Source organism: Lepidochelys olivacea, assembly GCF_965140295.1.
Source record: "Lepidochelys olivacea isolate rLepOli2 genome assembly, chromosome: 17".
Lineage (NCBI taxonomy): Eukaryota > Metazoa > Chordata > Testudines > Cheloniidae > Lepidochelys > Lepidochelys olivacea.
This window is the reverse complement of record NC_140427.1, coordinates 7,920,249-7,945,539: the sequence shown is the minus strand read 5'-3', so window position 1 is coordinate 7,945,539 and position 25,291 is coordinate 7,920,249. Positions and strand designations below refer to the sequence as shown.

General features: G+C 43.3%; 1 protein-coding gene across 2 annotated transcripts in view; it reads left to right on the top strand.

The window, feature by feature from the left end:
• Nucleotides 1–25,291, top strand: part of ACACA (acetyl-CoA carboxylase alpha) — a 186,163-nt gene that overhangs the window by 10,517 nt on the left and 150,355 nt on the right. For both annotated transcript variants that reach the window (XM_084650728.1, XM_084650727.1), the window contains exons 4-10: nucleotides 18,693–18,825; nucleotides 19,555–19,693; nucleotides 20,640–20,749; nucleotides 21,220–21,301; nucleotides 22,972–23,070; nucleotides 23,722–23,828; nucleotides 24,725–24,835. In XM_084650728.1, coding sequence (XP_084506854.1) covers nucleotides 18,693–18,825; nucleotides 19,555–19,693; nucleotides 20,640–20,749; nucleotides 21,220–21,301; nucleotides 22,972–23,070; nucleotides 23,722–23,828; nucleotides 24,725–24,835 — 781 coding nt within the window. The remainder of the gene's footprint in view (nucleotides 1–18,692; nucleotides 18,826–19,554; nucleotides 19,694–20,639; nucleotides 20,750–21,219; nucleotides 21,302–22,971; nucleotides 23,071–23,721; nucleotides 23,829–24,724; nucleotides 24,836–25,291) is intronic.

Here is a 25,291-nt window from a genome sequence, read left to right as displayed (position 1 = left end):
TTGGGTTTCCAAGATGAAGAATCGCCAGGGCCTAATTTTTCTAGAGATGCTAAGCATTCTGTTGACTTTGGTCGGAGTTATGGGTGCGTGGTGAAAATCGTGGCCGAGTGGTCATCAAGTTAGGCACTCGAAATTAATGAATTCTTCTGAAAATATTAAATGAAAATGTCTTTTTTTCTCATCTACAAAATGGCAATGGTAATAACTATCCACAGATGTATTCAGAGATTTTTGTTAAGGTTTCTGTTAAGCCCTTTTGAGTGTCTTAGCCAAGAGGCAGTGAAATCACAGGCAAGTTATAAAATCTTAATGCAAATCTGGAGGAAATTACCTTTCCAATGACCTTCAGCTCTAATAACAGCACAAAAGGTTTTCAGTAGAAAAGAGAACATGGCCCTCAGACTTCATATGTTGTTAGTCCTGAGGAAACACCATTAATGAATGTTATATAATAACTGGGAATTGGTCCTGCTTCGAGCAGGGGGTTGGACTAGATGACCTTCTGGGGTCCCTTCCAACCCTGATATTCTATGATTCTATGAATGTGGTGAGAAGCCCTGGAAAGATGCAAGAGAGACAAAAATCAAAGTTCTATCCACTCCTGCCTATCACTCCTATGCCATTAACTGGCAACAAAAATCCTTAATGCAATAGGTACCCAACCTTGAGCTTTTCTTTCATAATTTGCTTGCTTTGATCTCTCTTTAGATGTCATTTGATATGCAATCAAGTTGAGAGATTTGCCAGTTCAAACAAACACAAAAGTCATGGCCCGAGGCTACCTTTTTAGATTAATTAAAACTAATAGGAGTTTTCATCTTGCCTTTCATCTGAGGATCTTAAAGCATCACTGTTTTACAGATGGGGAAACTGAGGCAAGGTATCATAGAAACGTAGTGCTGGAAGGGATCTTGAGAAATTATAAAGTCAAGCCCAGTGCCCTGTGGCAGGACCAGGTAAACCATCCTGGACCATCCCTGACAGGTGTTTGTCCAACTTGTTTGTAAAAGCTTCCAATGATGGGGGTGCTAACCACCTCCGTTGGGGGCTTATTGCAGAGCTTAACTACCCTTATAGTTAGAAAGTTTTTCTTAATATCTGACTTAAATCTCTCTTGGTGCAGATTAAGCCCATTACGTCTTGTCCTACCTGCAGTGGACATGGGGAACAATTGATCACACTCCTCTTGATAGCCGCTCTTAACATATTGGAAGACTGTTGTCGGGTCGCCCCTCAGTCTTCCTTTCTCAAGACTAAACAGGCCCATTTTCTTCAACCTTTCCTAATAGGTCAGGTTTTCTAAACTTTTTGTCATTTTTGTGGCTCTCTGGACTCTCGCCAATTTGTCCACATCTTTCCTGAAGTGTGGTGCCCAGAACTGGACAAAGTACTCCAGCAGGGGCCTTACTAGTGCCAAGGAGAGTGGGACAGTGACCTCCCGTGTCTTACATAGAACACTCCTGTTAATACACCCCAGAATCAGATTAGCCTTTTTTGCAGCTGCATCATGTTAATGACCCATATTCGATTTGTGATCCACTATAACCCCCAGATCCTTTTCCGCAGTACTACCGCCTAGACAGTTATTCCCCATTTTGTAGTTGTGCATTTGATTTTTTTCCTTCCTAAGTGAAGTACTTTGAACTTGTCTTTATTGAATTTCATCTTGTTGAACTCGGATCAATTAAAATTCAAAACGTCCTTTACAAATTGGATAAACTTGCCCTCCAGAGTGTTTGCAACCCCTCCTGGCTTGGTGTCATCTGCAAATTCTGTAAGCATACTCTATTCCATTATCCAAGTCATTAATGAAAATATTGAATAGTACCAGACCCAGGACTGACGCCTGCGGGACGCCACTAGATATGCCCTGTCAATTTGACACAGACCATTGGTAACTACTCTTTGAATACAGTCTTTCAATCAGTTGTGCACCCACTTTGCAGTAATTTAATCTAGCCCACGTTTTCCTAGTTTGCTTTTGAGACTGTCACGCAGAATTGTGTCCAGAGCCTTACTAAACTCAAGGTGTGTCACATCTACTGTTTCCTCTTATCTGCTAGGTCAGTAATCCTATCAAAGAAGGAAATTAAGTTGGTTTGGTGTGGTTTGTTCTTGACAAATCCATGCTGACTATTCGTTATAACCCTATTATCCTCCAGGTGCTTACAAATAGATTGTTTAATAATTTGCTCCAGTATCTTTCCAGGTATTGATGTTAAGGAAGTTAAAGATGTTAAGCAGTTTGCCCGGAGATGCACAGCGAATCAGTGGCAGTGCTAAGGAATGGAACCTAAATATCTGACTCCCAGTTTCCTTTTGGTAACTACTAGATAACTGCCACCGACTGTAATGAGACAAAGATAAGTTAGTAGAGGGAGTTAGTTTGAGGTCATAGGTTGTGGCTTTTGGTCACTTCAAGAGATGCCGCAGTCGTCTACATGATTGCCTGGAGTACTAGTTCTGTTGCTCTGCGCTGCCAGATGGAGAACTCTGGTTTGATTTCCAGTCTAGGTCACTGAGAGAAACTGGCTTTGCTGCAGAGAAATCCCACTCAGGGGGCCCATTCAGTAGAGATTTGTCTAGCTAAAACATGGACCTGAGTGTGTCAGAAGGGAGTACTGTCCCGATTCGGTGCAATAGTGGTGACTGCAAAATGGGATGCTTTTGAATTTGGAGTGAAGTTGAAAATTAGGGGAAGTAATTCTTGGTGGATTTTGTGGACTTTGAAAGAAAGAGGAATCAAACATATCACTCTACCCATGTTAAATTGCCAACCCTCTGAGCCACAAAGATTGAATTCCGATTTTATTTAAATATCTGATTTAATCAGATATTTAATGGGGAGTATGATAGAGGTGTATAAAATCAAGAATGGCATGGAAAAAGTGATAGCGTGAATAACATTTCTCTTTCTCACAGTACAAAAACCAGGGGTCACCCAATTAAACGTATAGGCAGCAGGTTTAATATAAATAAGCAGAAGTACTTTTCCACACAATACACAGCTGAACTGTGGAGTGCATTGCTATGGGATGTTGTGATGGCCAAAAGTGTAACTGGGTTAAAAAACAAACTAGATATGCTCATGGAGGATAGGTCCATCAGCTATTAGCCAAGATGGTCACCTCATGCTTGGGGCAACCCTGAACCTCTGGCTGCTGGACATCAGGAGGGGAAGATGGGTGGATCTCCCCAGAATTGCCCTGTTCTGTACACACTCTTTGAAACTCTGGTACTGGCTACTGTTGGAGACAGGTACTGGGCTAGATGGACCATTGGCAGTTCTTACGTTCTTAATTCACGGCTTGTTGCTGGGCTAATGAAGTGTAGCATGTGATCATGGAGATTAAGTGGTGGGTGTGATGTCTGCCCTGTGCTCTAAGATGAAAAATAGTACTGTTTTACCGAGGAAGGCAGCGAGGGATTTTTATCTATGGATCTGGGCTTTTTGAACTTCAGTAACTTGGCGATTCAGAGAGAATAAACAAACAGTTAATCCTCCTCCCCTTTACTTTCTCCTCCAGCTCAAACACCATTTCACTGCTCTGTGGAGATAAGTTGTTACGCAATTCTGGGTGACCGTGTTATGTAGCACCAAGGTTGGAGTTGTGATCGTGTACGCCCTATTGACCTGGTGTGGTTTCATCAGGCTTGCCGTGTCACCTCAAGCAGAGTTTCACAATGTGAAAATTCAGCCATTGCACTGAAACACAGCTGAGAAAATCACCTCATTAAGATCACCTCACTGTTTGGATTACTCCTCTTTAGTCCTCAAATAACACTCCATTAAACTGTCCTCATCTTCCTGTTTTATAGATTGGAAAAACCCATGCAAAGAGAGGTCAAGTGATCTCACACAGCATGTTAGCTGTAGAGTCTCTGATAGAACGTGGACTTCCTAGCTCCCAGGCTCCTTATCCTACCCACTAGCCAACACCACATCTGTATATTAGAAAATGTATTTATATTATCTGAGATCCTATCAGATGTTTGGGTGTAATCCATAAATCAGGAGCTGGTAGTGGTTATTGAGTATGCCAAGTCATATTTCTGTATTTCAGTATCTAGAATGAGTATGTGTTGTGTTATTCCACCTATCAATGTTCATTTAAAACTTGTTAGTCTCTGCTCATAGACACAATGAGATAATCAAATTCTGTTTTGGTGAACAGAAGAGAATAGAACATTGGAATTGACAGAAAACTTCACTTACTAAGTGCTATGATGTTGCTAAAGAAACCTTTGCTGAGACAAGATGTGCAAATAAACTCCCATTACAGCTATAAATCCATGTGGCCTACTAGTTGTGCCAGTTGGTCATCAGTTGACTGATTTGAAAAACTATGATCCAATTCACATGCTTTCAGCTGGAATGTGACACATCTTGCTCTGTTCAGCAGGAAAAATGCCCGCTGAAAAAACAAGTAGACAGATCAGAATATTATTATGAAGCTGTACCTGCCCGTACACTACTGAAAATTGCTATGCTGTACCGTTCCACCTTGTTAAAGGGGCACTGTCGACAGAAATCACGTGTTTAAAAATAATTCCCTTCACCCCCCTATGTTATAAAAGCATCTTACATTAAGGCTGAACATCTTTAAAAAATGCTTTCATTTGTACTGTCTGTATACTTTTTGCAGTTTACATGACTTGGCCAGTAAAACTTGACCTGTGTTTTGTTTCTGGTCAGTTTCACTTTGTCATGCACTAGCCCGACATTGTGTCTTTGGGGTTTACTGATGTCTTCCGACTGAAGACGGCGTTCCTGTCCTGGTATGCCGTGGAGAACTGCAGGGAGCTGTTAAACAGCTGCTGTGTTCTGTCCAGGGTTTCAACAATGGTTAAAATAACTCCTAAATGCGTGAACTTGGAAAGCATATTTACTTAATCACATTTATGACATTCTTTTGTAACAGTGTGATTAAGTAAATATTTAATAAATTGTTCTTGACTTTTACAAACGTTTTCAAGATGATAAAACCCATATTAAAATCAAGGAAATTCTGCACACTTTTTTCTGTTTACACCTTTAGGCCCCAGTATAGTAAGTTACTGTGCGGGTACAGAGTTGTTCTTATGAAGAATTGCTTGCAGAATTGGATCTTTACCTGTGAGTGTAACTCCATTAAGTCACTGGAATTAATCCCACAGAGAATTTTGCCCTTTCTGCCTCATCATGAGAAAACTTCAGTAGACAAACTTTAACCAGGTGAGTAGTCCACTGGATTACTGAGACTCATGTGAGCAGTGATTCACATGTTGAAGTCTTCTCAGAATGAGGCCCTAATTTTGATACTGAGAGGGATGTCTTGAGCACTCTAGATGGGTAGCCAGATGAGATGCCAGATCTGACATTGAACTTCGCATGATAGCACAGAGCACTAACCAAACAGCTGATCTATTTTTGTGTTTTTATTTTAAGTTAAACAAGTAGGCTTTGGTCCTGCTAAGTTTTAGGCAACTGTGCGACCTTATGCACATTAGCAGTTCCATTGTAATCGATGGTATATCTCAGGCCTCGTCTACACTGGGGAGGTGGAATCGATCTAAATTACACAACTTCAGCTATGTGAATAACGTAGCTGAAGTCGACGTACTTAGATCTACTCACCACTGTGTCCTCACTGTGGTGAGTCGACTGCTGCCGCTCCCCCGTTGACTCTGCCTGCGCCTCTCGTGGAGTACAGGAGTCGGAGGGAGAGCGCTCGGGGGTCGATTTATTGCGTCTAGACTAGATGCAATAAATTGACCCCCACTGGATCGATCGCTGCCTGCCGATGCAGTGGGTAGTATAGACATATCCTCAGATGCATACTTAAGTTTAGGAACGATCAGGTCTTGCTCTGGAATTTCCAAGCCATGCACTGTTGCAGAGGAAATTTTTCTTCACTGATCTGATTTCTCCCCTTCCAGCTCCTCTCCATATTTCCAGCCATGTGGCCACTACTTGAATTGAAGGCTCCTCCCTTAATTTGCTCTCTGTGCCACCAGTTGCCATGGTACTGCTGAGGCCTGTTTGAGGAGACTTGCATCAGAGCTTGCATCTCCCAGACAGAAGGCCATTAATGAAGTGAAATTCTGTGCTGCTTGCTGAGGGCAGCAGGGTTGTTTTCCCCCCCTTTTGCCTTCTTTGCCATAGGTCAACAACTGTCAGCTCAGCAGATAGAGGAGGGTGATGCATATCCCTGATAGACGTTTCTGCAAGTTGCTGAAATAAAACTGTATCTTAAAGGAAGCATTGCCAAAACAAATAATTTCTGTCAATCTCGTCTCCCTCCCAATCTCTAGCCTTCACCATTGATACTGTTTGCTTGTCCTTTGCGCTTCTTAGTCTAGACAGTGAAACTAGCATAGCCAATTCACTTTGTTTACACTCCGTTTTGCTTTCTGGTTCTCAAACACCATTGTAATATTGCTGAGCCTGAGTTTGCAACTGTCATAAATATAAAGGGAAGGGTAAGCACCTTTAAAATCCCTCCTGGCCAGAGGAAAAACTCTTTCACCTGTAAAGGGTTAAGAAGCTTAGGGTAACCTCGCTGGCACCTGACCAAAATGACCAATGAGGAGACAAGATACTTTCAAAAGCTGGGGGGAGCGAGGAAAAAAAGTGTGTGTGTGTGATGCATTTGCCAGGAACAGAAAGGAACGGAGTCTTAGAATTTAGTAAGTAATCTAGCTAGATATGCATTAGATTCCGTTTGTTTAAATGGCTGAGAAAATAAGCTGTACTGAATGGAATGGATATTCCAGTTTTTGTGTCTTTTTGTAACTTAAGGTTTTGCATAGAGGGATTCTCTATGTTTTGAATCTAATTACCCTGCAAGGTATTTACCATCCTGATTTTACAGGATTCTTTTACTTTTTCTTCTATTAAAATTCTTCTTTTAAGAACCTGATTGCTTTTTTCATTGTTCTTAAGATCCAAGGGTTTGGGTCTGTGTTCACCTATGCAAATTGGTGAGGATTTTTATCAAGCCTTCCCCAGGAAAGGGGGTGTAGGATTTGGGGAGGATTTTGGGGCAGAAAGACGTTTCCAAGCGGGCTCTTTCCCAGTTATATATATCTGTTAGACACTTGGTGGTGGCAGCAATAAAGTCCAAGGGAAAAAGGAACATAGTTTGTACCTTGGGGAAGTTTAACCTAAGCTGGTAAAAATAAGCTTAGGAGGTTTTCATGCAGCTCCCCACATCTGTACCCTAGAGTTCAGAGGGGGGAAGGAACCTTGACATGGTGGCAGAGCAGTGGGATTAACTTGAAATCATTTTGAGATCAATTTGAGATTTTTTTGAACCAGAAGCACAGATTTTTAAAGGAAATATTTTTTTCCTTTGGGCTGCTGGAAAGCAGGTTTTAAACTGAAAGCAGTTAGAGTTTTTTTTCCCTCCGCTTGGGGGCCAGAGCGGAGACAAAAGGGGATTGTCTTTTGTGAGCTGGAGTTTTCTCTACCTAAAGGCAGGGTAGTTAACCTCCTGCAGGGAAATTCACAAGTCTTCAGGTCTGTGAAGTTGTTTTTTACCTAAGAACAACTAGAGGGGGTTTCTGTCTATTTGGCTGGAGATAAAGGTGTTTACCTTTCCCTTTATATTTATGACAGCAATACTATCAAGGGATGTTGAAGTTGCCTTGAAAATTGCATTAAATTGAAAACGCTCTAGTCATTAACTAGTATAAAGTTTTTTTTTTATTATTTTAAAAAAAGCCCCAAAATCTAAATTTTGGGTCTAAACTAATTGCCTGATGCAATACCTTCTAAAATGAATGGAAAGGTCTCCTACTGAATTTGGATAGGGCCCTATGCCCGTTTAACAAGGGGGTGGTTTTGTAACTGCTTTAGGTTATACTGGTGACATGTAAACTCTTTATTTCTTCCTTTTCTTAAACTGTCAAGCAGCTCTTCTAAAATCCATCCTACTATTCCACCCCCTCAATACAATAAATAAGAGAAGGTGATCTGCAGATCAAATTGAAAAGTGTTTGTGCCTCCATCCTGCTCTTTTTGAGATGTACGAAGAGAAATGCTGCTTTTTCCGCCCTTCAGTATATTTTTTTTATCCTTTCCTCCAGTGCTTTTACATTAGAAGTGCTAAGTCCAGAGTCCCTTTTTGTTGGAAGATTTTGATGATATACTCAGAATGGTGCTGCGATTCCACAGTGATGAGTGATATATATATTCACAAAGACGATCTTTCTAATTAAAAAGATAAAGTGTATTTTGCAATTTAATAAAACCTTCCATCTAAGAATTTTAGGGCCCTCTTCTGAGGTCTGCTAAATGCCCTCCATTCCCATTATAGTTAGGAGGCACTCAGCACCTCAAAAGATTGGCCCTGCTAAGTGCTTTTTAGACATTTAGAGGCCCAATCCGAGGCGCACTGAAATCAGTGGAAGGTCCCCAACTGACTTCAGTGGGCATTGGCTCAGGCCCTAGGTGAACTAAGTCCTGCAATACATCTGAGATATAGGGAAGTATCAATGTTCCTAGTTTATGGAGAGGAAAGCTGAGGCACAAGGACGTGTAGGAACTCGCTGTGCTGGGAAATAACCAAGATCTTCTGACGTCTAAAACTGTGTTTTTAATTACAAGGCCATCTTTCTTGAGGTAAAACCTTTGAGTAGGAAACTTTGGGAGAAACATTTGAAGCTGTTTACTGTAAAAAGCACAAATATTTCCCTCCAGTTCCCCCATTTCACCTTTAAACCTCTGTGACAAGGAGCACTAGATGTCATCCCTTGTGGAGCTCTTCAGTGCTGCTGCTTACTCAACTACGTAAGGGGTCAATTTTTAAAAATTTTTTTTTTAAATACCCTTGTCTCTGCAGTGTAACTTGACTTGAAAACTAAATGACTGATATTACAGGAACTTGCAGAATTACATGGAGGATCACATTAAAAAAAAAGACCTTTCGGTAAGAGCTGATCCCAAGAACTGGTATGTGGATGGTGGATTAAGTTTAGATTATGGGGCTCAGGATTTGTATTTAATGGCAGGTTTAAAACTAGAATTTGAGCCTGATGGCACTAAAATCTTGTGGAGTTTCTCCCAGAAAATGGCAGAAATGTCACCAGTTTAGTTGCTCTTGCTAGATTTGGAGGACATCTTGGCACTGAAGTAGAACAGCCCCTTCCTGCTTTGGATCCAACACTGAACCAAAACCAGAGTGGAAAATATGAATTCAGGGATTTGAATCTAATCCTCATCTCACCCCCTTTCCTGAAACTCAAAGGCAATCCAATTCAGGGTTCTGGTGTTGTCATCTGTAGGCCAGATTCTGTTACCTTCACTGCTGCACTATTGTTACTCTGGAATTGAAATTGGTGGGACTACTCTTGGAGTAAGGTACTAGTAGTGAGAGAAGGGGTGTCAGAAACGTGTTTTTTGTTTGCAATGCAAAATCTTAGTGACTCCCAGCTCTCTCTCTCTACTTGGAATCTGACTTTAACATCCTCACTTGAAGCTACTGTGCCAACTTCATACAGAATATAACTCTATTGGCTTAATTCATGCCAACAATTAATCTGGTTTGTTCCTTATGCAGCGCAATTGCAATGTAATTCCTTTGTACACTAGGCCTGCTGGGAGGACAGGTAGTAAGAAAAGAAAGCGTAAGACAAGGTTCCTCTCCTGAAGAGTTTACAATCTAACTTGGACAATATAATATACAGGCCAGCTGTACAAATGCAGGATGCATGATCGCTGTGGAGAGCTAAGCAAGAAGGATTGGCAGATTAAATGGATTTTGAGAGGAGATTTGGCAAAGGAGAGGGAAGGCATTTGACATATGGAGGAACTGGGAGTCTGCTCCAAGTGAAAAGGAGGTGTAGAAAAAGATGCAAAGCACCTTGCGGGGGAAAAAAAAGACAAAAGGAATGATTGAAAGAAGGTATGGAGGGACATGTGGAGTGAAAGGTTCTGGATCAATAGTGCATAGGAACTGCCCATTGGAATCTGCGAAAAGCATTTCCTTTAGTTCAATGAGCCTGTCGTGCACTAAGAAAGCAAATCTGTTGCCCCCATAATTACAGCAGAGATGCCGACTTGAAAATTTCAAGGCACAGTAGTAATTTCGGTGATCACATATTCCAGTGGTGGCCAACTGTGAAATACACGTTACAGAATAATAATTGAGACACTGGATTTGTGAGTTACGAAAAGAAAATGAGAAATGTCATAATGCTGACGACTCTGCAGCTGTTGCAACCAAAGCACCCAGGACAGGAAAAAGGAATCTTGTTTTGGAGGCATGAAATCACTCAGCCCTTGGGCTAGGCTGGGTCCTGTGGTTTTTGGTTCCAGAATAATTATTATGAGCTACAGTCTCCCCTCAATCCCTGCTCAGAATTCACATGGATATCAGTATGGGGAACATCCTGAGCAATACAGGGGATGACATATGCCTTATTGCAGTGTTTCTCAACCTTTCTAGACTACTGCTGCACCCCTTGCAGGATTCTGATTTGACTGGCATACCTCAAGCTTCACCTCACTTAAAAACTAGTTGCTTACAAAATCAGACATAAAAATATAAAAGTGTCACAGCTTACTTCCCTGTTTTGTCTGTATGATATTTTAGTTTGTGCTGACTTTGCTAGTGCTTTTTATGTAGCCTGTTGTAAAACTAGGCAAATATCTAGCTGAGTTGACATACCCCTTGGAAGATCTCTGAGTACCCTCAGGGGTATGTGTACCTCTGGTTGAGAACTACTGCTGTATCGTGCCCAGTCTTTAATGACTTAAGGTCCGTAAGCATTGGCCTTTCAAGCAAACAGATCTGAGACCATTGATGTCATTTTATTGAAACCTGTAGGATGAAATATGACATGTAACCCTTCAAGGGTTCAGAAGTAGAACTGCGTTTGGTTAAGTCCAGTCAGTTGTCTTCTCCGATATCCTTCCTACTTCTTACCCAAAGCATATTCAGCCATTCCTTTATGTCTAAAATAGCCCTCCAAAGCTACTTGGTTTTCTAAATTGCATGGGTGTGCGCTTGCTTTGTCTGTGTGTCTCCGTAAAATAGCTTGCAAGAGCAGCTCTGAAACTGGAGTAGATCATAATATGCGCTGCGCTTAAAGCTTCCCACTCAGATTAGATACATCTGTAAATCAGCATGAGTGAAAAAAGCACTGCATTCATGATCAGAGCAGCTTCTCCACACCCTTTGCAGGCCTAGTGTGCAAAATAATCCTTTCAGGGTTTGTGTGTGGATGGGTGTGTGCGTGCGTGCTGCCGTCTGCTTAAGACTGCATTGCAAACAAGCCAGCTAATGCATCACTGCCTCTGGAATAAACTGCTACGTCACTGATAGGCATGTTACAGTGCTGGGATCAATGCAGGCTCCTAGTTGGAATGTGCGTCAGGTACGTGTCTAAAATGGATGCTTTCCATTTGTTAGAGATCTGAATGGGAGACAACAGCATAGGTTTGTCTTTTTGTCTAATGATGGGCCTGGTGCCAAAGAGAGGATGAATTTCTTGTGTTTACTGTAATTAGGGTAACATGGACAGTGTCTGTGTAGTTAGATGCTCGGGAAATAACCTTTGCAGTGTGTGTGGTGTTTGGGGTGGGTAGGGGGAGTATTATATCAGAATGGTACTATCCTTGTGCAGAATGTCTCTTGAGGATGTGTTGCACCAAAGTCATGTGCACTGATTTGGTAGCATGCCTCACAGTGAATTCAGCTGCTAGCAGACGTGATTCATGTTTTTAGCCAATGCTGTGGCTGCTCCAGGCTTGATATAATTGTAACAGAGGCGGTAGATTTATTCTTCCATGGCTCCCAAGTTCGGAGACTGAGTGGGTTTGGAATGTGGGGGGCTCGAACGTTTGGCAGACATTGTCATCTGCCTGATGTGTGGAAGGGGGAGCTGGAAGTGCTGGGAGCACCAGCTCTGCTGTAGCCCTCCTGGCAGGCTGCCAAGGACCTGGGAGCTTGGGCAGTCCATGTAGTGGGCTGCCCTGGAGTTGCGGACCCCTCTTCCCCAACAGCCCACTATGGAGGAGCTGGGGAGTTCATTGAAATTCGAGTGTTTCTATGCAGTGTTTCAAGATTAGCAAATTCCTATGGGGAAAATGAATTGTGGCAATTTTTCTGTCTAGCTCTGCCTGCCTCCAAAGGTCCCTCGCACTCAGTGAATGTAAGCAAAGGCTATCAGTGGAAGAGATGCATTTAGTTGCTGGGTGAACATGCCAGTTGCTTCATTAGCCATGAAGTGATTAACCAGGCCTGCGCCCTAGACGAAGTATTGTATCTGCTGTGCCAGTGCTTGTTAATGTTGGGATGAAAGGGTGGCTTCAGAATAGTGGGTGTTAATCTCCAGGTGGGTAGGCAAAGCAGTTTGGGTCCCTGGGATCCCAGGTTCCCCATCTCAACAGCGTGTGGTTTGGTTGAGAGCAGCTTCCTAATAAAAAATAAAAATTGGGAGAGGAAGGCAGCGTGGAGCAATTCCATGAGCAGAGCCTGAAGGAATCTTGCCACTGATGAAGGAACTGACAGCAGCAGCCCCTCAGGACTTGCTTTTTCTTTTCCTTCTCTATCACGTCAGGAAGGGACAGAAGCAGTCATGTTTCTGCACAACAAGCCTCTGAGCACTCACCCCAAAGTTTGGGTGTCAGAATCCAGAACACAGCCAAATTCCATGGCTTTTATACAAAGGATCAAACCAAATCTCTAGGGCTGATCACCCCAAATTCTGTGTGCGCATTGGGGTCTGACATCCAGATCCAAATTTTTGCAGCTCAGACCCTTCCACTAAGTCTTTTACCCCCATTGGTCTCTAGTCAGAAAAGATTCCCTTGCACTGCAGCTGCTCTATCTGCTTCCTTCTCTGCAGCCACAGGGTGTCTTTGTGTCCTTCCACCTTTCTGCTGATAAAGCTCAGGGAAAGTGGATCCACACAGGCCTTTTTGCCTGAACTTTATCAGACATGGCAGCTTTTCCCCCTCTCCCTCACCATGTGCCCCTACTCCTAGTTCCTCTCTTTGTCTCAGTGCACTGGCTTACCTCGTCATTGCTCTGGCACCCTGTTGACTTGCTTCAGGCTTCTGCAGACACCATGTTAAAAGCTCTAAAGGCCAAGAAACTCTACTGGTTGCTGTGGGTGCGTCCTTATTGAAATGATCTTTGGATGGTTCTATAGTTTCCCTCCTGTCACTCGTGCTGGCAGACCCTCTGCAGGCTGGGTTCCAGGCTGTACTAGTTTAAACTATGTGATAACTGGAGATGGGTCCCTGTACTTTTCAGAATTTGAAAACAGAATCCGATTTCTGCATCTAGTTCTGATCTCGCAGTGAGCAGGATGTTGTTCTACCTTTTGCTACATAAACTTGCACTTCTTACGGCTTTTGTGCTCAGAGGTCCCCAGTGTACCTTTTTGTGTGTGCTTGATGCTCATGTTTATGTCTATCTTAGGTACTTACAGGGCTCTCGTCACCATAGTATCTGAGATCCTCACAATCTTTCATTTATTTATGCTCACAGTACCCTTATGAGCTAGATAAGTATCGTTATCCCCATCTTAGAGATGGGGAACTGAGGCACAGAAAGACTAAGTGACTTGCTGAAGGCATCACAGCCAGCCAGTGGCATGGCATGGCAGGGAATTGAATTGAAGTCTCCTGGGTTCCAGGCTAGTGCACTGGACCATCCCTCGTCCTGTCTAATCCACACCATCATTCTCTGTGTGACTGGAGAAGCTTCACATCTGATTCTCCTCTGTTTAACTGTGGGCACATGTTCTGTGTCATCTGCCCAGCATGGTGACTTTATTTTCAACCTGATCTAGATAGCAGTCCTTTTTAGCTTGATGGAATTCTCTGGGATTATTGGCTCAAAAAGGAACACCTCAGTGGTGGCCCCCACCCCCCATTGCACCCATGCAGCTTCTGAGCAAGTGATTGCTGATCCACCGGCCAGTATCCATGTATCCACCAAGGCATTGTCTCTGGGTGTGTGTGTGCCATATATTCCTGACAAACGGGAAACTGTGGAATCTAAAGTGTATTCTAAAGTGACCTCACTCTGTGAGCGGAGAATGATCATTGCAATGAAAAGCCATTTTGCAGCATGAAAACTGCAGTAGCAATATTGTCTCTTAAACCCAATTACATAACCTGTAGATCTTTTCTTTCTCCTCCCTGATCAACCCTCTTCTCTCAAATGCAGTTCAGGGAAAGCTGCAGTCTCAGCCACTCTCTCTCTCTCTCTGTCCCTGTGACACATGGTTTGTATATTCAGCTGGGGCAGAAGAGGGTGGGGAAGTGAGAGACAAAGGTTAAAAATCTGAGGCAATCAGGGAGTGCTGCTGTTCAAATCTAGTTCCAAGAGGGACCATACAAGTTCAAAGGAGGCACTTTGTGCCTTTCTCCTTCCAGCAACTACTGTAAACAAGTCATAAACAAAATCCAAATCTGGAAATCCCTCTAGCAGACCGTCATGGAGGATTCTGCAGAGGCAACTCAAGAGGTCAGGTACCACATGCTCCAAAGGTAAGAACTGCTCCAGCTTTACTGTTGTGGTCGGACGTTACAATTACATCTTCACAGCACTGAGAGGGTTAGAGACTTTCCTCTGGAAAATCAGCACCGGATCTTTAATATTTTTCAGTGGTGATTTGATCATCCTTGGAATTTTGAATTGGTAGGAGGCGTTTGGGGATGCAGTTTTTGCGACCGAGGCTTTATTGTGTCGTAGCAAGAAAGTAAATATGCTCAAAGAGTGACAGGGACAGATCTTCTTTGAATTGCTGCAGAACTTTCAGTTCAGCTTCCAAAACTGCAACAGCAAACTTTCTAGATAGGGGCTCTCAAGAGACAACCAAATGCTGCAGCTGTGTTCAAAGTGACTTGTTGCCATTCCTTGCCAAGTAACTTAGACTGTAACTGTCTACAGCTGGGCTGGCTGCTGGTTTTGCACAGGATAATTCCTGCTTTGTTTGGTGCTCTTTCACATTAGGCAATACTCCCCCTCTACCAACCACCCTCCCGAAAAAGTAAAAGCTTCTTTCTTCTGCCCCGAGTTGATACATACTCTCAATTATTAGTACTTAGATTCCATGTATCAGTATGCTGCCTATTACTAAATAAACTCTGAGCTATACCTGCAAGCAGTTTGTTTTATTCTGAATATCTAAGCCCTGGTCTTGCAAACATTTGTGTGGGGGGAATCTGTGCTCTTGAGTACTCATTTGAAGTTAGTGGGACTAACATTCACATGCATAAGCGTTTGCAGGAGTGGACCCCAAATTTGTACTTTGTCCCTTAGTTCTCCTGTTTGTTGATTTGTCGTTTTCCAGTAACCATGTAATCAAGAGTGACCTCTTCAGTCCTAGGTTGCTGTGCAATGCATATACTAGGATGTAGCACAAGTTCTGCTTCTCCGTTGCTGTACTCTAATTTACGAACTGTTTGTGAGATGTCTGTGGCTTACTAAAGTTCCAGTCTCACCTACATCTTTTCTCCCTTTCTATGCTGCTTGCCCTGGTTCTTCTTAGGCCTGGTCTGCTCCTGAAACTTCGGCTGACCTAGCAACATCGCTCAGGGCTGTGAAAAATTTCTTGCCCTGTGTGATATAGTTCAATCAACCTTACTCTCGTTGTAATCGCAGCTCGGTCGATGGAAGGATTATTCCATTTACCTAGTTGCCAACTCCTGGAGAGGTGGATTTACTACAATTTGGTGCCTAATTCTCTTAGGTTTAGGACTGGGCTTTTCAGAGGGGCTTGTCTCCTACTTGCCTCTTCCTATTCTTGGCTTCATGCCTCCTTTCATGTCTCCCTCCCATTGCTTGGAACAACTTCCCACTTCTCAGAATTAGTATAAAAAAACAACTTGGCTTGTGAAACCTTCTTTTGTGGATCTCTTCACCAGCGAGGCCTCTGTCTCCCCTTGCAATGGAAATTTCCCCCATGTGTCAGAAAATGGCTCACGCTGCAAATTAAACCTTTGTTTGTTGAAATTAGGATTTGTGGTTATAATTTGTGGCTTGTTAAGTAGGGTTCATGCTGGACAGGCTGCCATAGGCTGGATTGGTCCTCTGTACTGCTCAGGCACCCCAAACTTGCTAGGTGTGTTTATCATTATCTATTTCCTTACCGGCCTTGATTTTTCTGGCAAGTTCCATTATTAAAGGGTCATCTTGTCTGCCCCCTTCCCTCTCTCCTCCCCAGTGGAGTTGCTCAATGCCACCAACTCTTCAGTAACCAGCCTAGGTCTGGGGTTCCCAAGCTGTGTACCATGGCCAAAGGGAAGGCCACAGAGCACGTGCTGGTGGTGGGGGTGGGTGGGTGGGTGTGTGAGCGCGCACGGCTGGCTGGCTGGCTGGCCGGCCAGCCATCCTCCTGGTTTCCAGCTACTAAAGGCCAAAAGTACATGAAGTGGTGGAAAGGATCACACAATAGTGAACGGGAAGGGAGGTGCCCACCAGGCAATGTGAAAAAACTTTAACAACCTCTAAAATCTAATTAAAAGCCTAATAACATATACCCTCCTTGTAAAGAACTGCACTATGTGTGGAGTATGCATGGCTGAGTAAACAGGCTTGTGGTGTTAGGCTCCTATCTAACGGGCCGGGGTAAGGATTGATGCTGGACACAAGTTGCCACCACGTTTATTCCCGCTGGAGGAGAGATTAACTCAGAATGGGAGTTGGCAGGTCTACGCAGTCATTTGCTTTGGTTGTGCTTAAGGCTGGCTTTTTCTGGCTTTCAGCTCATGTAAGATGATTTTGAACAATGTGCATTCTTAGTAATGTGCAAATAGATGCATTTGATTTTGGAGACTGGCGTCCAGCTTCCCCAGTAAGTGCCGAGCGATGCTGAATTTAAGAAGGAGGTTAGCTAGGTCATGTGAATTAGACGCAGGCTATTCTTATATAGAAATTGACCAGGTTATGTGCATACCTACAGTCCCCTTTTTGTCCTCTATTATGGGTGCATATGCCTGAGCATACATTTTCAGCTCTAGAGACAGCCAAATTTGAGTTGCTGCCTTTTAGGCTATGTCTCCACTAGAGAGCTCGCAGCACTGCCGCTGTAAGCTCTCCAGTGGACTGTGCTAAGCCGGTGGGAGAGAGCTTTCCTGTGGCCTTAATTACTCCATCCCCAATGAGCGCTGGCAGCTCTGTCCACACCAGTGCTTAGGTCGGTGTAACTTACGTCGCTCTGGGGTGGGTGTGACTAATTCATGCCCCTGAGCGACATAAACTTATGTCGTCTTAAGCTGTAGTGTAGCCATAGCCTTAAAAAGTGGCAAACAACTAGCTCACATAGAGAGTTTTACAGATGATGGGCCATTTCACTGGTGTCACTGTAAACTTTGGTCATGCTCTGTTTTACACCTGGTTTAAAACAGCTTCAGGTAACAGGTTTAACATGGGTGTAAATGGGGCTTTAGGGCAGAACAAAGAAATGGAACCTGTAATTACTGAGGCTGTTCAACTATTATTGGTGTGCTGGGATTTACGTGAGTCATTTCCAGTGCATCAGACTGAGGACAGAGATTTTGGGGGGCATTTGTAGAAGGGGAACATCTGAAGAAAGGAAACTGAGGGTAAGTCTACACTGCAAAAAAGACACGTGGCAGTGAAACTCAAAGTCCAGCTCAACTGACTTGGGCTTGCTCTGTGGGGCTCAAAATAGCAATGTAAGCGGTTAGGCTTGGGCTGGAGCCCTGGCTCTGAAACCCTGCAGGGCGGGAGGGTTTTGGAGCCTGTGCTCTAGCCTGAGGCTCTACGCTGCTATTTTTAAAAAGACCTAAATGTCCTTACTGTGCCAATAATGCTGCAGTGATACAGATACACGCAAGAATAATCCTTCACTCTTGTTTTAAGTCTTCTACCTGAGAATCTCAGAGTGCTTGATAAATGTTAGTGAATTAAACCTTGCATCACCCTTGGGAAGCGTGGACAGATTTTATCCCAATTTTACGTTGGGGAAACTGAGGCACGGAGAGGGACTGATTTTTCTCATAGTCATGCACTGGGTCTGCGGCAGAGCTGGGTATAGTCTTCATTTAACCACAAGATTGTCCTTCATTGTTTGCATGAATTATGCAGACGAACGAATGAATAGAATTCAGACTTTATTGACTCAAAGTAGTATGAGCCACTGTCATCTTTTGGAATAATGGTGGCTGTAGCAAGGAGGGATAATACTGAAGAGCTATGTGTTGCTGTAGAACTGAACTGGTTGATTGGGACTTATTGACGAACTGGCCAGCTACAGAGTTACAACTAGAGACTTTTTGCAGTGACTTACGGAAAGGTTTTCTTTAGAGATGTGGGGTTTTGTTTTGTTTTGTAGATTACATTTGGAAGACGGAACCTGTCTCTCCTTGTCATTACTCTGGTTCCCTAGATATATTAGCAACATCATGTTGGGATAACGTTAACTCTGCCTTTCCGTGTAGGGACATAACTAGCAATTTATATATGTACTGGCCATTCAGTTCTTCCCCTCTCCCCTCCACTGGCCTCAGTGACCCACACTTATAATCTGACCATTACATGCATCTTGTAAGTCATTCTCGTAGAGTTCATTGTGAGTGCTCAGGCTTGGAGACTGAACAGTTCTGCCAATCACCATAAATAATTTTGCCCAAAGGAAACTTTAAAAATTTGCCCACTGGGGCATCTGTGAAATATACCGACTTGTACCCCCAAGTCAGCGGAGTCACCCTTTTTTCTTTCTCATAGGCCCAGTATGTCCGGCTTGCACCTTGTAAAGCAAGGCCGGGACAGGAAGAAAGTTGATCTACAGAGAGATTTCACTGTGGCCTCCCCTGCAGAATTTGTTACTCGTTTTGGGGGGAATAAGGTTATCGAGAAGGTAAGTGATTAGCTCTTTTGAGTTGTGGTTTTTTTATTATTTTATTTGCATGCCCACCTCTATCAAGCTATTTTATCTGTGTAACACAGGACTCGCAGGCTAGTAAATGCCAAATATTGAGACTTCTGGAACTGAAAGCTGCATTTCTGCCTGTAACAATGATTCTTTCGCTTTTATTGCCATGTTGGATAAATATCCTGTCACTTCAGCCTCCTGTGACAATAAGCATGAGGCTTGATGAAATTGATGTAGAATATGACTCTCGGATGTTAGAGGTGTCTGTTGAATGATCCAGGGCATCTTGGCTGTCAGTGTGGGATTATATTTTTATAGTTCTTTCTTCACTCTAGTTTTAACGGTCTAATGGGAGAGGCTCCTTCCCCATCCCATTCCCTGGAGTTGACAAGAACTCATTGCAAGTGTTGTAGCAGCTGGTGCTGCAGGCTGCTTATTGGTCCTGCTCCAGCATCCCATCCTGTTCTTCAAGCAAAGTGAATTTGCATTATATTAAAATCTTAATGGTCAAGCAAGAGCTGGTTTCTGAGTTGATTGCTGCGGAAAGGAATGCTTTTGTTGAACTGAGAGAGGTCTGTGTTGAGGAAAGGGCTTGACCAACAGGTCAGATGAAATGCACTGAGGAGAAACAAGTATTTGAATAGCCTCTCTCCCTTGCTGCCTAGTCCTTCTTGCCCCTTGGTTACCTCTCCAACCTGTTTCTAATCTGTCTAGGTCCTTATTGCCAATAATGGGATTGCGGCAGTGAAATGTATGAGATCCATCCGACGCTGGTCCTATGAGATGTTTCGAAATGAGCGTGCAATCAGGTTTGTCGTCATGGTGACTCCTGAAGATCTGAAAGCAAATGCAGGTGAGTTGTAATGACCTGTTAGGGGAAATAGCCCCTCCTCCACTCAAAACTTTATGTGTGGGCAATATGCATAATGGTGTGCGTGAGCACAGAGTGCATATTTTTGCTCACCCATCAAATGACAAGTTAACTCGGGAGGAGATTAAACGCTTTTATCTGAAACTATAAAGTATGTAAAGCCCCAGTCAGATGATCTTTTGAGTTAGCTCTTGAGTCATGGATTTAAAGCCATTTTAGATTTGATGGGAATATTTCCCCTCTCAAACCCTGGTTTCTGTTTGCTTTTTCTCTTCTAGATTTGACACGTGTATAGTCACTTAAACAAGTACTTGTTTTCGGTCTTAAACCAGGAGGCCTTTTGAGATCGCTTGCATTTGCCTTCAGTACAAAGAGCGAAACTGAGTGCATTGTAGACTCACAAAGTTACACCTGAAGTGTTAATTTTCTCACTGCCTTAAAAATGCAGCAAGCTGTGAATAAGAAGGGTCTCTGAGGGCCTCCTTTTGGAGGGAGAATGGTCTGGCTGTTGGAACAGGGGATTAGGGCACTGTAATCTAGAGATCAAAGCTTGGGAGCTAGGGTTCTTGGATGCAATCCATGGCTCTGCCAATGACTTGCTGAGTGACCTCAGCCAAAACACTTCGCCTTGGTACTCCCCTTATCCTGTCGTTAAATTGGGGGGGGGGGTAATAGTGAACTACTTCACAGGGATGCTTGGAGGCTTAAATGACTGATACATTGATTAACATCGTCTGTGAAATGCCTGGAAGATAAAATCTCTCTGTAAAATGTGTGTGTGTGTGTGTGTATTTGTGCTTTTTATTATTACAACAAATCCTGAGTACTTCTTGAGTCAATGGAAGTAAAAACTGCAAACTGTTTAGGGTTTAAGGCTGAATGTTGCCGGTTGAATGTGTCCTAAATGTGACTCCCTCTGTGTCCACAGAGTACATTAAAATGGCAGATCACTATGTCCCGGTGCCAGGAGGAGCAAACAACAATAACTATGCAAATGTGGAACTCATTCTTGATATTGCTAAACGGATTCCAGTGCAGGTGAGAAGGGGCAAAGATAGAATTTAGAATTAAAAGGAAAATCAAGCAGTCTTTCCTGTCCATGAATAATGAGCCACATCTGAGGAAAGTAAGGTCAGAGAAATGGTCTGGGGAAAAATAGCAGGTTGTTTGGAGCAATGAAGGTGCTGAGCAGTGAAATGGGGCTGATTTTCCCGATGTAAATACTTGCAGCAGGTATTGTGGTATAACTAGCACAACTGTGCCCTTAAATACTCTTCAAAAGTTTATCATGTCATTCTCTGGGGAATTGTCTTTGAGATGCAGTGCTCTGTCTGAATTATGCCAGGTATAATTAATAACCAGGTATACTGTCTGGTGTGTGAATGATGTGGGACTGAAACTTTTTCAGTGAGGAGAGGAAAGGCTCAGAGCATCCACTTGATTGATTGATTGTTTGCTGACTCCCTTTTGCAACTGTAAGGAATGAATTGCCTTGTATTCCTCTCCAGGCAGTGTGGGCTGGCTGGGGGCATGCCTCCGAGAACCCCAAACTACCAGAACTCCTCCACAAAAATGGAATTGCCTTCATGGGTAAGGACCTTTCTTTTTGACGTGCAGCTTCTCACAGCCCAGTGCCGTCTACTCAGTTATAAACGTGGTCTTGGAAAGATGGAAAATCCAGGACCTAAAATGAAGAGCAACAATCTAAAGCTTACACATGCAAGACTGACAGAGTGCACCTTGGGAAATGGAACACACTGCCTAATGATGTAGTCTAGACCTATTCATTGAAGGTTACAAGAAAAGGCTGGATTACACTCTGTTGGATTAGAGAAGATTTTGGTCAGTACAAGGACTAAGATTGGGAGACAAAAGTGCTATACAACCTCATCACTTCATTTGTTTCCATGCAGATCCATAGAACTTGCCATCTACAAAGGACCTTTTGTGGCTTCTATCAGCCTGTAGCTGGTTTTTATTAGGGAAAGGCCTGAGTTGACTAAGTTGGAACTGGAATTTGCCAAAGTCTAGGGGTGTTTGGTTTCAGTTCACACTCACCTCTAATGCCTGTTCTTCACATTTATAGTTTTCTCTTTATTTGAAACAACTGCTGAGAGAAAATATTTCATGTGTCTTGAACTGAACTTCTTAAAAACTGTCGGGTTTTGCAACACATCATCCACAGAATGGAGTGGTGTTAGGTTCAGGCTGAGACAGGAGGTTAGAAAACATTGCTGTTAAAGTAGGAAAAAAAGGAAAAAAAACCTCTGTTAATTTAAAGATTGAGTTTGTAATAAGGGTTTGTTGAAGAAGTGGAGTTGAGACCAGAGTGTAGGTGGGTTTTGCATTTTAGCCAACATGGTAGATAACATAGTGCCTGACTGTTTAGGATATGCACTATATTGCACCATTAGTCACATATGATAGGACTATATGATATTTATTTTAGGATTTGAAAATTGGGTAAAACTTTGATCCGATGAAGATCTGAACATTTCATCCCAGCCCTCTACTTTAGGGATGTTTATACCCAATTCTGAACTCTGTGTCTGGTCTTTTTTCTCTAATAATCTGACACAAAACCACAGAGAACACCTTTGAACTTCAGGGAAGTCTGGATGTGAAGTTTGACAATAAGCCCACCTCTAACTTAAAACTCTTATCAGTCAGATGGTGCACTCCCATGCAAGCAAAACTCCTAGTAAGGTCAGTACAAGTTCTGCTTGTGTAAAGTGTGCAGAATTGAGCTTTAAATGGGAAACTGAATTGCCATTCCAGAAAAGAGTTTTGAGGTATGCAAGTTACGCTAATGGCAATCGACGGATCAAGTACACTCCTCCTGACCCTGCTGGAGGAGAGTATGTGTGAGGGTAATGGTTCTTGAAAGTTGTTCTCCTTCAATAGCATGTTTGTATGTGCTCACACATCTGCTGCTGTGAAGTATCATCAGGTTGCATTACTGTAGTGTTTAACTTTTCCTTCTCAGAGAACCTGCAGTACAGTACATTTGAATGTTTTTTGTTTTTTTTTAAATCCTTGACTGATGTAAATTAACATAGCTCCGTTGGCTTCAACAGAGCAATGCTGATTTACACCACTCCATGATCTGGCTCATAGTATCCATTCCAAGAGACAGTCATGAGCAGAGTATTTTCTTACCCATCTAGCATAACATAATCTAGACTATGCACTGTTGGATCTTCCTTGGTGCCTGATTTCTGTGAGTAATCTCCCTCATGGATCTTATTTGTTTTTTGCAGGGCCCCCAAGCCAGGCTATGTGGGCTTTAGGAGATAAAATTGCATCCTCGATAGTGGCCCAAACTGCGGGCATCCCAACTCTCCCATGGAGCGGCAGTGGTAAGACATTGATCCTTGTTTGTACCATAAAGATTACTGTTATATTGCCCTTCCCTCAGGCACCCCGAAAGTTCAGGAAACCTCGGTGCATTGAAAAATCTCCTTTTGAAGATGGCCCATGTGCTATGTGTGATTTTACGGCATAACCATTCCTGTGCGACCCAAGGTGTACACCGTGACTGCAGAATATACCTTAGACGTTTGGTCAATGATCCATGTTTTAAAAAGCTGAACTTTTGTTCATTTTAATTGTAACTCTGTCAGTCCCTCATGTTCCTGCTACCTGTACTTAGCATACATGGCCTACTCATGGGGCACGTAACCAGGATGAAGGTGCAGGTGCCTTTTCGATTTCAAAGAGCTCATAAAGGCTGGGCTGTTTCTCCCTCCAGTTTAGGTTTGAGATGCTGGTGCTGATACTACTTCCGTTATACCTGTTCTGTGGAGAAAGGACTTTGCTTTCTAGGGCTGTCAGTTTGGCAGCTGGTTCCCCACATCCCAAAGCTCCCCCCGTCCTTTATCTCCTATTTTTTGTTTCTGTTGCTACGCCTAGAACCAAAATGCCCTATCGAGACTTATAGGGGAATGACAAGGTGATGCAAGCGAAAGGTGCAGTGTTCCATTACCCCGTGGATGTTGTTTGTATTTTAGGCCTCCGAGTGGACTGGCAGGAGAATGACTTTCAGAAGCGCATCTTAAGTGTGCCCCAGGAGCTGTATGAAAAAGGCTATGTGAAAGATGTGGATGATGGGTTACTGGTAGGTGGATACTACTTGGGTGTCTTTGATTTGGCCCACTTTAGAAAGAACTACATAAGCCAGTGATGGGTACACACCTCAAGAGTCTGGGGGTTTGATTCCCTATAGGAATTCAAAGCTTAGCCAAACTTCTCAGTTCAGCAAAACTGGGGCTTGAAAGTCCTCTGAATAGGATTCTCTTTCATGTGAGATATCTGGTATTCTACCTCCTGGGTAGGACCAGAAGCAAAAGTGCACAGATGCATGAAATTTAGGATCAAGAAAGGGCAGATGGGTACAAAACTGTACTGCAGCAAGGGCTCCATTTCATTTCTAGAACTAGAAGAGGTCTGGATGCCGCAGTCTCTCTTCTTCTGTGATTGTGGTAGAAAACAGTTTAATCTCCTAAGGACTAGAGTGCTTTAGTTTAACTGAAGTTATTGGGGTTATCATAAGTGCCTGTGATATTCAGGAGGGCCTATTAGATCAAGGATCGGCAACCTTTGGCACGTGGCCCTCCAGGGAAAGCTTCTGGCGGGCCAGGCCGGTTTGTTTACCTGTAGTGTTTGTAGGTTAGGTCGATCGCAGCTCCCACTGGCCACGGTTCACTGTCCCAGGCCAATGGGGGCCGCGGGAAGTGACGTGGGCTGAAGGATGTGCTGGCCGCTCTTCCCACAGTCCCCATTGGCCTGGGACGGTGAACCGTGGCCAGTGGGAGCTGTGATCGGCCGAACCTGCAGACGCTGCAGGTAAACAAACCAGCTCGGCCTGCCAGAGGCTGCTGATCCCTGGATTAGATGATCCAGTGATCCCTTCTGACCCTAAACTTTGAAACTGTGAAAGAATGAAATCCCTAATTTGTTTTATAGGCTACTAAACAGCTTTTGTACTTAATCCTTTTCTCTTTCCGTCTTCAGGCAGCTGAAGAAGTTGGCTACCCAGTCATGATCAAAGCCTCTGAAGGAGGAGGAGGAAAAGGAATCAGGAAAGTTAACAATGCAGATGACTTCCCCAACCTTTTTAGACAGGTAACTCTCTTCCCATTCATTTGTGCTGTCTTGTTTCTAGTGTGGAGGTCACTGTAGACGTTCTGCACAGTTCGGCAAGAGCTTATTGGGGAATGTTAAGGGAAGAAAGCACTCTATTATCCATCAACACTTTTCTTGCTGCTCTGAACGGTTGGGGTCTTGCCAAACTTTGCTTTATAGCCATGATTATGTCACTAGAATGCCCAAATATCTGTAAAGACTATACTAACTCCAGTACAACACCAGTTAACCAAATACCCTGGTTGGTGCTGAGTCTGATTGCTGTGGTTTCTGGTAATAGAGAGAATTCAAAATGTAATTAACAGATGCTGGGGAACGTGTCCTTGTTTCAGATAATGGGGAATTGTGGATAAGTGAGGTTTAGATAAGGGAGGTTGTACTGAAATTATACACCACTGGAGAACAGGGTATTTCCAGCAATGAATGGCCCATGGC